We start from the raw sequence: 12,521 nt of genomic DNA, 5'->3' as shown, positions 1-12,521 counted from the left end.
TTAGTCAAGATAAAGTTTCATAATTCCTGCCGCAGGCCATACCGTTCTTAGAGGCTGGGCAGAAGCCACAAAGCTTGCATCAGCTCTGATAAGGAATTCCAGATCTCTCTCCCTCACTGAGGGATCAACTCAGTGCTAAGAACAAGCCCCCATGGGAGGGTTCTGAGCTCAACTAAAGCCCAGTTCTTGCCAGACAGACGTGGTGCGGCCGAACCCAGGTGGCCAGACTCTTGGGACGGTTAGGGCCTTAAGAGAAAGCCTCTCCCATCATTCCCCCCCAGCTCCAACACTGACAGAGCCCCCAAATCCGCAGCGCCCAGGAGACACTTACTACTTCCCAGTCAGGCTCACCATAAAGGTTCCTAGAAGTCTTGAAAACAGAAAAAAGTCTATAGCCAGTTCCAGCCTGTTAGAGAAGCTACAATATCCAGAATACCGGAGAGGGTTCCTGACCCAATGCCACAAACACACATATGCCCGGTGCTGCCCTAGAAAATGAAGGTTCCAGACCTAGAATTGGCAGGGGCAGGACACAGAGAAACCCTTTCTCCATTTCACGCACACCAACAAGCAAACAGATATGATTCCGAAGGTAAAAGTTAATGACAATAATAAACATAAAACGCTTAGGCCTAAGGACGAGGCCAAGTGCTCATCTCTGCCAGCAGAGCTGTGACCTTGCATTCTGTGCTTCAGGTCACTGTGGATCACACTTGTGGAAGAGGGAGGTGGGGAATGCAGTCGAATGGAGGCCCTGGTACCATGCATGGGCCTCAATAAATTATATTTACAGACGAACCAAATGGAGACAGGGCTGCGGGTGAGGAGGACTGTTCCTCCAGGAGTCGGGGCCTCCAGTCTCTCCCCTCCCTCAGCTCCCAGCTTGCTTGTCTCCTCAAGGACAATTTGGATTGTGGGGAAGAGGTTTTGACCAGCAAAACAGGCAGATCAAGCCACGACCTGCCATCCCTGCTCCCCCACTCCCACCCCCACCCCCAGCGAGAATTCAAGGCGGTACCGGTTTCTGATACCAGAGGAGCCTTGCACACCACCGTCTCCTCGTGCCCAAGGCCAATAGGGAGGCCGGGCGTGAGCGCAACTTTCCCGGATTCCAGGAGGTGAGCGGGATCTGGGGCGGCGCTCGGCTAGGGCCCCCCCAGAATGTGGTAGTGCACTTTAGTGTTGGTGGCAGCCCCGTGCTTCTGGCGCAGATGCAGCCGTAGTTGACTCTTGTGCCGGAAATGCAGGCCGCAGGGGTCGCACTGTGGGGGCGGGGCAGGACAGCCGGGTCAGCTCCCGCCCCCATCCGTAAGCACCTTTTAGGCGAGGCGCGCGGGGCCACTGTCCAGCTCCCCTTCGGTCCTCGCGTCTTCCCAGATCCTCGGCGGAGGCCGAGGACATAGGCCCCGCCCTCTTCTGCAAAGCTCCTTCCCTCCCCAGCTCCTCTTGGGGGCAGGGTGTGGGAGGCCAGCGCCCCGTTTGGGACGTTAACTTGGGTGCCTGAGCCTCGAGCCCCGGCTCCGCCCCTTGATCTCCCAGGACCCCGCCCACTTCGAGGAGCTCCTCTCAGGGCCTCGCCCGCAGGTAAGCGCGAGGTCCCGCGGAGGCTTGCTGCGCGGCCGGGTCGGGTACTCACGTGGTAAGGCTTCTCCCCAGTGTGGATGCGAACGTGGCTCTTGAGGGTCTGTAGGTGGCGGAAGCGAGTGCCGCAGGTGGGGCAGGGATAGGGCTTCTCCCCGGTGTGGATGAGCACGTGCGCGCGCAGGTGCGCCACCTGGGCGGGGAGGGGGACCTCAGCCCGCGCCTGCAGGAGGGACCCTCGGCGCCGTCCCGCCCGCGCTTCGGGGGCCGGCTGGGTACCTGCACGAAGCGCGAGCCGCAAGTCTCACACTTATACGGCTTCTCTCCGGAATGGATGCGACTGTGCGTTTTCAGGTTGGCCGGCCGGTTGAAGCGGGCCCCGCAGATGGAGCAGTGGTAGGGCTTCTCCCCTGGAGGCAGGGAGGAAGGGAGGTCAGGGACTACCCTAGGACACCTGCGGGGCACCGAGGCCAGGGGCTGGGCGGGGGGAGGGGTGTCTCCTCCCCTACCTGTGTGCACTGTGCGGTGACTGGCCAGGTTGCCCTTGTAGCGGAAGGCGGACCGGCACAGCTGACACTTGTAGGGCTTGTCCTCACTCCTAGGAGCCAAGGGGTCCAGCCCCGCTGAGCACCCGGCCACAGCCTCACAGTTCTGGCAGCTGAAAAATTCACTTCCTGGGAAGGGAGGTGGGTCAAGACAGCACCACCAGTGAATCCTCAAACCTCACTGGGAAAGGGTTTTCTCTTTCCCGATTTACTTAAAGGCTTCTGGAGCTGGTTTGACTTACTCAAGGTCACACGGTTAACAAGAGACAAGCCAAGATCTGACTTCATGTCTGATGCCAGAATACTCTGCGAACCTCTTCAGTAGTGGCGGTGGTCCGTGGAGGCCACCGTTACTGGCCCCTGTTTCTCTCCTCTTGCACCACCAGGGTTGACAGCATGCTGGGGGGCGGGGCCCTGCCCAGCTCCGGGTCCACCACTCACCCCTGATGGGAACATGCCAGAACTTCGTGGTTCTCTGGAAGCCTTTAAAGGTACTGGTACCTGTCCCTTTCCCATGCTCTCTGACCTACGGGGTGTGCCTTGGGCAACGGGATTGGTAAACACTCCGTGACTCTAAGTTGCAGTGATTGGAAAGGGACTTTCCTTTGGATCCACACTCGGCCTGGAGCGGCCCCCAGGAGAAAAGCCAAGAACAAAGTAAATGCAAGAGCTCTCACCTGGTGGGGGACAAGCCGGCGCAGAGTGTGACCCAGCGGGCTCTTGAGCTGGGGCTGTGAGGAGATGGGGGGTATTGACTGGAGCCCCACACTTGAACTGGCCTGTGGCAGCAGTTGGAGAGAGCCTAGGCAGACAGGGGAGGTTATATGGAAGGGGGTTCTCCCCTGGAGGCTTGGAGCCAAGCCGCACCTCCTCACTCTCTGCTCCAGGCGCCCAATGGCTCTGCCTCCTAGCTGAGGCTGGCCTCTACCAATTCTTGAGGTTCCGGTTTCTGTACCTGCTCTGGGGACCAGGAATGGGTCCTTCTTCACTGCCGCTGCTGCTGGAAGCCTCATCCCCACTGGGGAGCCCGGCCTGGGCGCAAAGCTGACTGGAACTCCTCTCCCCGCCCAGGTTCCCCGCTTGGGAGGCCTGCGAGTTTAGCACGATGAACTTGTACTTTTTCCAGTTGCAGGCCTTGGGGTCTGGGCTGCCTTGACTGCAGCTGCGAGATTCAGTGGGTGGGTCTGGGTGTCCTTCGGAGCGCCTGGGACTGCCTGGCGGAGGGGCCGTCGGCGGCGTGGGGGGTCCTGCCTCCAAAGGCCGCAGAGAGATGCCCAGAGGTTCGTAGCTGGGAAAAGTGCGATGCACCTTAGTGCTATTTCCTAATCTTGGCCTCTGCCCTTGATACCCCGGATGCCAGCTCACCCCGCGGAGGGCGCCGAGCTGGGGTTCCCTCACCTGGCCTGGATGAAGCGGTGGCATGCCTGGACCACGTGTTCCATCTGCAAGTAGGTGGCGGCCGCAAGGACAGCGGGCGCAGTGGCGGGAGAGAGGCGAAGGCGTGAAGTGTACATGAAGTCCAGTAGGGGAGCGAAGCCCCCGGCCTCGGGGCCCCCGGGCAGGGAGAGCACGTCCACCCCCACTCCTGCGCGGCCTCGGAAAATTGAATAGAAGAAGCCACTGGGCAGAGGACAGACAGGCTATGTTAGCGCCTGGGGACCCCTGGGAGCCACGCGCCACGTCCTCCCCGCTACCTCCCGAATTCCGGGGCGCTTGGCCTCCTGCTTCAGGATCCCCTCCTGGAGGCCCCGCCCCTTTCCCACTTGGTTCCGCCCAACCCCCCGAGTCACCCCTCCAACCTGCAGGCGATAAGAACCGCCTTGTGGGCGCGGAGGGGTTGCCCGCCAACCAGCAGCGTGACGTCAGTGAGGATCCCGCGCAGGCGCAGCTCATTCAGGTTGCCGAGCACGTCGGAGGAGTGGCGCGTGAACTCGCGGACGTAGCCCAGCGCGCCCTCCGGGGTGGCGGTGGAGCCCATCGCGACGCTGGCCTGCGGGTGCCGAGCAAGGGGCTCAGGGACCCAGAAGCCCTTCGCGCTTCGCCCCTTCTGCTGACACGCAGCTAGAGCCAAGGCTCGCGCAGCCTCGCTCGACCCGTCTAGTTGTTTCTGGCCTCAGCTCCCCGGTGCTCTCTGTCCCCCTCCCGGAGGCTCCACAGGGCGTGCAGTGAGCTGGAGGTGCCCGACCGCGCCGTCGATGGCCCGCGTGGGGAATCCGGCCCGCAGCCTCCTGGGTTCCACTGCGCGTGCCCTTCCAGCACCCCGCTCCCCTCTGCTTCGCCGAGCGCCTGACTCTCGGAGTCCTGCCTGGAGACCCCGGACGGCCCGCGGTCCACACCTCTCCAAATCCCAATCGAAGCTCCCTTAATGAAGCACGGAATTCCACTACTATCTAGTCCCCTACCCTTAGCGCAGCCCCCGTACTGGGCCTCAATCTTCCTACCATCAATAACCCTTTCCGGGGACCCAGGAGCCTGGCTCCCTCAGTCTGTGGTTCTTACCCCCGTCCTGCAGGGGCTGCGGCTCCTCTTCTCAGGGGGGCGGGGTCTCTCTCCCCTCTTGGACTCGGCTCCTTTATCTGGCCGGGATTGCGGGGGCGGGGGTGGAGGTGGGGTGAACGCCTGGGTCTGTATCCTTCCTTCCTCCCTTGCTCTCCAGATGGCGAGCCCGGGGCGGGGTCTCCGGCTCGAGGGCGGGACCTCAGAACCCTGGGTGGTCGTCACGTCTGGGGTCTTGGGCTCCTGAAAGTGGAACCGGGGATGGGACAGTGGAATTGGGGAGGAGTTTGGGGAATCTCGAGATTGGAAACACGGGTGACCTGGGTCGTCGAGGGGCCTGGGGCAGCGAAAGTTGGTGTGTTGACTTTTGGAAGGGGGTGCGTGTTACTGGACAGTGAACACAGGGAAACTCCCCCCTTCCAACGTAAGGTATCGAGGAGGTAAAGGGGCGCCCAAGGCACCGGGTGTGGGGAGGCGATGGTGGACTCGCGTGGGGTCTCAGACAGCGGGAGGGCGTGGCGTGAATGACAGGCTCCTCTAGCGGTGCCTGCAAGAAGGGGGGCTCTGATCGGGCGGGGTAGGGAGGGGACGGATATGATTTCTAGTTCGTTTCCTTCCATTGTCTTGCGACCGGACGGCTCCGCCAGCTGCTTCCCCTCGAGGAGGTGGGGAAAGCCCCGGGTGGGGGCCCAGAGACGCTCAGGAGACCTCGGCGTCCGGACTCTCGCTCCCAACTCTCTCCTGAATCCTTTTAGGGATCCAGGGAGACAGACTCCCTCCCAAAGCCCGCTCGCCCTCCCCCAATCCCAGCTCACTAGGGCCTCGGGCACCCGCCCGTCGGCTACGCTCGGAGGCTGGCGGGACGCCGGGGTCCAGCGCGGCAAGTAGGCAAAACCCGGCAATGCTCGACTCCTTCCACGAGGGGGCGGACGAGCACCAGCCTCGCCTCGCCTCGCCGGCTCCACCCGGCTGGGGTCCACTCGGACCGGGGCGCAGGATCCACTCGGTCTGAGCGGCTGATATCTTCGTTCTCCCCTTTGCGCTGGTTAATTTTGTCCCTCTGTCTCCTAGGAGGGGACTAGGGTTGGGCGGAGGGAGGGAGAATTAGGCGACAGAGGGGACTTTCCTCCGAGGCTGGGGTTAGAAATCCGCGGGCTCTGGGTCTGAGCCCTGGGTGCTCAGGGTTTTCTTTTCTAATGAAGCTAGAAGCACTATTAATCTGTTTGTAGAGGTGGATTTTTAGTGAACATTAATATGAAATTTGGGTGCGGTGGTCGGAGAAGGGAAAACAGGGAGGGAAGGTCTCAGGGTAAAAGAAGGGAGAGAGGGAAGGAGGGGCCGATAACCCTAAATTTAGGTCCCCGATCTGGGAGATAGGCACGGGTTACACCCTCATATTTTGTTTGGGGAGACGTCGGGGGTGGCAGTGTTTATTTGGCGGGGGCGGGGGAGGCAGAGATGAGTCTAACTGCAAAGCAGGACTCACATTTGTGTTCAGGACAGGTGCCCAGTATCTACGGAGCTGTATATCCAGGCCTGGGATCCTCATCTTCAGATCTGAGGGTGTCTTTATTTGGGTGCAGGAAAGAGCAGCTGAGACATTGAGAATCCGAGACCACTAGGGATGGGGGGGGGGCATGTGGCTTTTGCCTGTGTGGGTTACTTCGGTCTCTGCTCAGTTTGGAGGTGGGAGGTGGACTGGGGGCTCCCTTTGGTATCAGGCTGCAGTTGATTTTGTGTTATCTGGTCAGGCGGTGGAGTGCACATCTGTGATGGGGTATTGAGTTCATTTGGATTGTTCTGGGCACGGGGGGGGGGGGGGCTGCATCCAGGCCCCAGGGCCAATGGTAAGTTTGAGGGATGGAGCTGAGTTTGAAGGTACATTAGTTTTGGGGATTCTGACCCTCATAATTTGGAAATTGTCCACTTGGAATATCAGGATGAACCCATCGGTGTTCTTGAGGAGACGGATGAGGGTTCGTTTTGGGGATTTAGTCACCGGTGTGTATGGACGATCTGATTTAAAGTAGGGTAGTCATTGCTGATTTGGGGGTACAGTCTGTTTTAAGAAGCCATCTGTGTTTCAAGGGTCAGGATAGAGTTGGGTGAATATGAAATTTTAATTCAAGGTTTTTTTTTTTATTCGCTTGAGGTGGAGCATGGTAGGAACCCGGGAGCAAGCGTGAAGGGCTTCCGTGATGATGGGCCATTGAGGGGAAGCAAAGCTTTATATTTGGATGTTGTGGAAACTTACTCTGAGGGGGCTGGTCCACTGTATACACAGATAGCCACGAAGGTTTTTCCAGGGGGAGAAGCAAGGTGAGGGTTCAGGGTGGGAGACTAAAGTTTTGGGGTGTCCTTATTTTGGGGTGTTCTGCCACTCTGGGTGTGTTTGATGCAGCCGAGGGATGGGTCATACGGCAAGACTGACTTGGGGGTTCACTTAATTTGGAGCATGATGCTGGCGTGGGGTGTCCTCTGCTTAGAGCTCCCTCTCACCCCAGATTCTAGAAATCTCTTTTTTTAATGAACCCCCAATTACACCCAGGATGTGAAGGGAGAAATTTGGAAAAATAGTGGGTAGGGTCTCTCCTCTTATTTCTGTGGGGCCTGGTAGATCTGAGGGAGAAAAGGTGGTTTCAGACTCTGAACCCCAATTTCTTAAGGGAGTATGCTTCACTTTCCGGGAAGGCGGGGGGAAGTGGGGTGTCCTGTGGTAAAGCAGAAGTCCCTGGCTTGGCCAGGGTTGTTGGAACGTTGGCAAGGAGAGGTGGTGGTGGGGGTGCGAGGAGGTGATTCTTGGACCCAGAGTTTCTAGGATAAGAGCCCCAAACGGGAAGCAGACAGAGCCCTGGGAATGTGGGTGAGGTGGGGGGAGGGGTGCCCCACGGCAGCAGGGGCGAGGGGGTGAGTCAGGCCAGCTCTGCACGCCTGGGTCCCTGCTCTCTTCGGCTCTCCTCCCCTCTCTCCCTCCCACCGCCCACCCCCCCAACCCAAGGAAAAAACCTGCCTGTGCAACAGCAATGGCAGATTCCAATCCTCCAGGCTTTCCTTAAACCACCACGGAGACCAGCCAGGGGGGAGGGGAGGGGAGGATCGGGCTTTCCTGCTTCCCTGAGCCTGGGGCTATGAGCTTGACCTCCTGGCCCCTGGCCCTTCGAGGAGTGCCCCCCGGTCTGGAAGCCAGGTTTCCTGGACCCTAGCCCCCGAGCGGGGGGGCCTGGAGAGACGGGGAGGAGGAAGGAGGGAGTGACTTCCAAAATTGGCATCGGGACAGAGCAGGGCTGGCGGGAGGCAGGTGAAAGACGGAATTTTCCTGAAAAAACGGGGGTATCTGAGGACCCCAAATTTGGGGTGCTAGTCCAGGACCGTCCTGCCAACATCCTAGATTTTTTGGGGATTTTTGGGGGCCCCCGGGACCCCTCTAGATGGGGTGAGGAATGTAGTGTTGGGGGAATGTGACTGGGGCATTGCAGCTGCCTCTCCCGCCGAGTTGGAGACGGATGGGCTGGGACGGGTTTGGGGGGGTGTCCCCAATTCTGACTGGGGATGGAGGAACCCCCTTCTGAGCTCTCTTGTGGGGGTCCCCCCTCCCTAGGGCACTCCCCACTCCCTGAGCCAGCCGAGAGGAAGGAGGCCAGCGATGCGACTGGGGCGGCTCCTTTCTCCTGCACCCCAAATGTGAGGGATGCACCCCAAATTTTGCTCCCTTCAAAATAGGGGACCAGGATCTCAGGGGAGAGTAGCTGAGGTAAGTGGGGAGGAAAGTGTCCCCTGTTTTCAGGAGAGACGTGGCGGTTGGGGGGAGGTTTGGAGGTGCGTGCTGGGGTGGGGTTGGGCTTTGTCAGTCTTGGAAGTGGGGGGTACGATTGGAGAGGCTTTCTCTTGTGCCCCTCGAGTGCAGTCCCCCAGGTGGAAACCAAAGGCTGAGTTCAGAAGGCCCCCCAACATTCCCAGCCGTTAGCATGGTGTTTGATTTCTGTTTCACTCCCACAAAGGCTCTGCCGAGAATCGGGAGCTGGGGTCAGCTGCTCAGTTTGGGGGGCTATGGAGGGTAGAGTGAGGATCAGGAGGTCCTGGCAGGGTTTGGTGGAGGACGGATAGGGGTCTCGAGGGAGGGGGGTCTGGCATGCCCCCCCCGGGACCCAAGCCGACTGCTTACACCCACCATCTTAGATCTTTTTGATTGCTAAGAGTTTTGGGGGGTGTGTCGGCAGGGGGGGTGGTGGTAAAGGGTGGAATGGGATGAAGACTTCAGGGTTTCAGAGGATGTTATTTCTGATTTGTGGAAGGGATTGGGGGCCCCCAGATTGTGCTTTCTGTGGGGTGCTTTTAAAAATCAAGTCCTGGGCAGGAGGAAGAGGCCTAGGGTGGGGGTGGGGACAGGCATGTTTGTCTCAGCTTCAACGTGGCTCTCTGGGGTGGGCCCGCCTTCCTGGGCCTGCTGGATGGGCAGACAGGGGTGGCCGCAGGGGCTAGGGCGGGGGTCCCGGGGGGCGGCAGGGAGCTGGAGCAGTGCTGGGGGTTGAGCACCTGGCCCTCAGGTCCAGGCAGCCCTCTTCCTGGGCCCTGCTGCCCCTTTTCCCCCGGCCTCCATTTCCTGCCTTGGGCCTCCATCTTGTGGCAGGCCCAGGGCCCAGGGTGACTTCCGGCCCCCCTCTCCCGACCCTGTTCCGGCCCCACCACCTCTGGACTGCCAACTCCCAACCCTGCTGTCCTTGGCCTTCTGTCTCTCCTTGCTTTCTCTTGGGTTCTGACCCAGGGAGGGGAGGATCGGACACAGGAAGCCTTGGGGCCCTGCTCTCGCCCAGTCGGGAGGCTGTGTGTTGGCCCCCACAGTCATTCCCTGCTTCCTGTACCCCTGACCCCACCCCAGGGATCCCCTGAGCAGAGAGCTCCCGCAGAGGGAAGACGCCTCCAGTCTTCGCACCGCCGCGAGCTCGCCCCATTGGCCCCCGCCCACTCCCAGCCCCGGGTTCTGGTGGTCCCCAGCTTCTTGGGGCCGTGTCTGCCTCGCGAACCTCGTCTATGTCCCCGCTCTTGGTGCCGGGGGTCTTCACAGCACCAGCCCGCGCCCCCAGCCCGGCCGGGTCCTGCTCCCGCCCCAGCAGCACACTGTGGCTTGTACGGCACTGTGGCCACGTCCAAACCACACTGTGGTGTTAGAGCGAGGGTAGGAAAGGCGCCGCGGAGGCGGGGCCCGGGAGGCCACCCCAGAGAGGCGACACAGAAAACATCTGGGCCTTCTTGGGGGGGGGGGGACGAATGCACTGGAAGTCTGCCCTCTAGGACCCCCAGGGCAGCCTCGGGAGGACTGACTGCCAGAGACCCTGGGAGTTCAGTTCTGCCTCCGCAGAGCAAGTGGGGTGCTCGTTGCCCACGCCCAGCCCCCCTGGCTCTAGCAGCACAGAAATATTGGCACTGGGAAGACAGGCTGCCAATATTGGCTGTGCTGCTCCAGGCAGGGGGGTGAGGACTTCCAGAAGGGGCTGGGCCCCCGCCCGGGGTGCTCCAGACACGTTACGCTGCAGGCACAGAGCTGAGAGGAGAATCTTTATTGTTTTCTGTATAAAAACGTCCATGTGACGGAGGTCGGAGGGGTAGGGGGGCCGGTGAGGCGCGCGGCTCCACAGCCTCGTGGCCCTTGCTCCAGGGGGCCTGCTCCAAGTCCCCTGTGATCCACAGGTCCAGCGGGAACAGCGAGAGGGGTCAGAGGTGGAAGGCTCAGTGAGAGAGCAGAGGCGGGTCAGCAGAGGTCACGAGCAGGCCAGAATCCAGGGTCAGGCTGTCTGGAACAGGAAGCAAAATGGGCCGAGATGGAGCGAGCCCCCGGGATGCCCCGAAGCCATCCCCTCCCTCCCTCCCCCAGGCACCCGGCTCCTCCTCGCTGAGCCCGCCCCTGCAGTGCGGACTGGACGACCTTCTCTTCCAGAGCCTCTGTCCGAGGGGGCAGGGGCTCCTGTGGAGACCCTCCCCTACCGTCCAGGGAGCACTTCCTCCCCAAGCCCTGCGCCTGGTGCGGGAGGAGGAGGACGCCTACCCTGGTCGAAGTTGAGTTTCTTGGCTGGAGGGGTCTCTCCCAGCCCTTCAATGTCCACCAGGTCACTGTTGGCGTCCGAGTCATTCAGAGCGCTGAGTGTCACATCTGGGATTGCACGGGGGGCATAAGCTAGGTTCTAGGTTCGCCCACTGCCCCCCAGCTTCCCCGAGCTTTGAGCTCCCCCCGCCCCCCCCCAGCCACTCTCTGGGTACCCTGGCGGGGAGAGGAAGGGACATGTGTCCTTCCCTGGCCCAAGCCCGAGTCTCCCACGGACTAGGCGGTAGCTCTGCCGCCCTCACCGGCCTTTTGCTTCTTTATGGGGGGCCCCCCGGCCTCAGGGACACCGGAGCTGCTTGGTGGAGGGGCAGCTGGAGGAGACGACAAGACACCAGACGGCACCTTCTTGGGCCCTTTCTTGGGTGATTCGGCTGGAAGGGGGATGCCTGAGTCTTCGTACACCTTTCGCTTCACGGTGGCCTTTATCTGGGCCCTGAGGAGAAGACAGAGCAGGTTAGGAAGGGCGTTGTGGGGGAGGCCAAAGGAAGAAGGGAGGTGAGGGGAAGGAAAGGGAGGGTGGGAGTAATGGGCCGCTCTGAAGGAATCCTGGGGGCCCCTCCATAGCATCGTGGTTAGGCCCCCCGCCCTTTGGGTCTCGTTTTGCTGCAGCTCTGCAGCACTTAGGGCCAATGGAGTATGATTTAGGAGTGACGTCCCTGAGCTGAGTGGCAGGAAAGCCCACGTCCTAATTCTCTTCGGGGCGACACTTGGCAGGTGTGGAAGGCTCCCAGGTAAGCCTCGGTGACTGAGCGGCAGGTAGATGGGGACTTATGAGTGGGTTCTGATCAGCTCGTTCAGAATCCCAATATCCTTGGAAAGGCCCCAGCAGAACCTCCAAGGAGCGATGCCAACAGCCAGGAAAGTTTGGTGGTGGGGAATCTCAGGCGGCCCCCCGAAATTAAATTCTTGGGAGGCCCTGGTTGCCCCAGCGGTTCAGTAACTTCTGACCAAACTCTTCTATCCTTTCAGTCTTCCCGGAGGCGCTAACAAAGCCGGCAGCGAGGTAGGAGGGAATTCTCGGGAAGGTGGGCCTGGGGCGCGGGCGCGGAGGAAGCAAGTGCCCACCCCCCTCTGCCGGCCACCCTCCCTCACACTGTCCGTTCCTTGATGACACAGCTGATGTGATTAAGATCGTCCCCAAACCGCTTCACAGCAGCCCTCAGCATCTCTATCTCCGTCTCCGTCCACTTGGCGCTGTCAGAGGGGAGAGGGAGAACAGCGAAAGTGGGAAGGGGGGGGCGCGCAGCCAGCCCCTAGGCTCCCCCCCAGGCCCTGGGGCCCCTTCTGTGGATCCCTAAAGAGGGCTTTCTTAAAAACAAAACCAAACCATAAAAGATCTTCATGCCCCGTGGGAATCCTGAGGACTTCCAGCGGCTCCTCCAGGCCCGCGAAGCGGCGGCTGTGAGCAGCCCGCCCAGGCCGATCCGACCCGCGGGGGTCTCAGGACAGAACCCGCGCGCGGTGCGCAGGGGACCTCCCAGCTCTGCGGCCGCCGGCTCGCGGCAGGGGTCCCGGTCTGGAGCCTCCAGTCTGCGCTGCTACCTGTCGTCCCCTCATCCGACAGTCTGTTCGCACCGGCGAACTGCCACCTGTCCCGGCCCCACGGAGGCCGCGCGTCCCGCGCTCACGTACCCCGCGGGGGAAGAGTCGGCCACGGGATGCAGCTGCATCGTCAGCTCCCCGAGCTTGGTGAAGGCGGCGCCCGCCGCCGAGAAGATCTCCCCGACCTGGGGGCGGGGCAGCGTCACGGGGGGCCGGCGCATACCCCCCGCGCCCGCCCGGGGCCCCTGGCCCCACCCCGG

At 61.2% G+C, this 12,521-nt stretch overlaps 3 protein-coding genes across 10 annotated transcripts in view; 1 reads left to right on the top strand and 2 right to left on the bottom strand.

The window, feature by feature from the left end:
• Positions 1-1,001: 1,001 nt before the first annotated feature.
• Positions 1,002-4,660, bottom strand: BCL6B (BCL6B transcription repressor). 2 transcript variants are annotated; one of them, XM_029928479.1, is made up of 9 exons: positions 4,626-4,660; positions 3,926-4,116; positions 3,525-3,746; positions 3,082-3,414; positions 2,804-2,928; positions 2,091-2,255; positions 1,861-1,991; positions 1,637-1,774; positions 1,002-1,262 (listed from the first exon to the last, which is right to left on the bottom strand). In XM_029928479.1, exons 2-9 carry the CDS (start codon positions 4,102-4,104, stop codon positions 1,146-1,148), a joined length of 1,410 nt encoding a protein of 469 aa, XP_029784339.1. In that variant the 5' UTR covers positions 4,105-4,116; positions 4,626-4,660; the 3' UTR covers positions 1,002-1,145. The 2 variants fall into 2 exon arrangements, with proteins under 2 accessions (XP_029784339.1, XP_029784340.1); XM_029928480.1 differs by lacking the exon at positions 2,091-2,255.
• A 5,502-nt stretch (positions 4,661-10,162) lies between these two features.
• On the bottom strand, positions 10,163-12,515 carry C17H17orf49 (chromosome 17 C17orf49 homolog). Of its 3 annotated transcripts, none has more exons than XM_029928527.1 (5): positions 12,352-12,515; positions 11,812-11,913; positions 10,962-11,152; positions 10,663-10,767; positions 10,163-10,411 (listed from the first exon to the last, which is right to left on the bottom strand). In XM_029928527.1, the coding sequence occupies exons 1-5, from the start codon at positions 12,480-12,482 to the stop codon at positions 10,347-10,349; spliced, it is 594 nt and encodes a 197-aa protein (XP_029784387.1). In that variant the 5' UTR covers positions 12,483-12,515; the 3' UTR covers positions 10,163-10,346. The 3 variants fall into 3 exon arrangements, with proteins under 3 accessions (XP_029784387.1, XP_029784388.1, XP_029784389.1); XM_029928528.1 differs by having other exon boundaries at positions 10,163-10,407; XM_029928529.1 differs by lacking the exon at positions 11,812-11,913.
• Positions 10,448-12,521, top strand: part of LOC115282459 (basic proline-rich protein-like) — a 154,371-nt gene continuing 152,297 nt past the window's right edge. Inside the window, exons 1-3 of one of the 5 annotated variants that reach the window (XR_003904638.1) lie at positions 10,451-11,172; positions 11,329-11,450; positions 11,689-11,866. The gene's annotated coding sequence lies outside the window, so the exon portion shown is untranslated. Of the gene's footprint in view, positions 11,173-11,328; positions 11,867-12,521 lie in introns of those variants that run through there. The other 4 variants (XM_029928520.1, XM_029928521.1, XM_029928524.1 and 1 more) reach the window with 4 other exon arrangements.

The sequence above is a fragment of the Suricata suricatta genome, chromosome 17, assembly GCF_006229205.1.
Source record: "Suricata suricatta isolate VVHF042 chromosome 17, meerkat_22Aug2017_6uvM2_HiC, whole genome shotgun sequence".
In the NCBI taxonomy this organism is placed as follows: Eukaryota; Metazoa; Chordata; class Mammalia; order Carnivora; family Herpestidae; genus Suricata; species Suricata suricatta.
The sequence above is the reverse complement of the archived record's forward strand: the minus strand, read 5'-3'. Positions and strand labels throughout refer to the sequence as shown.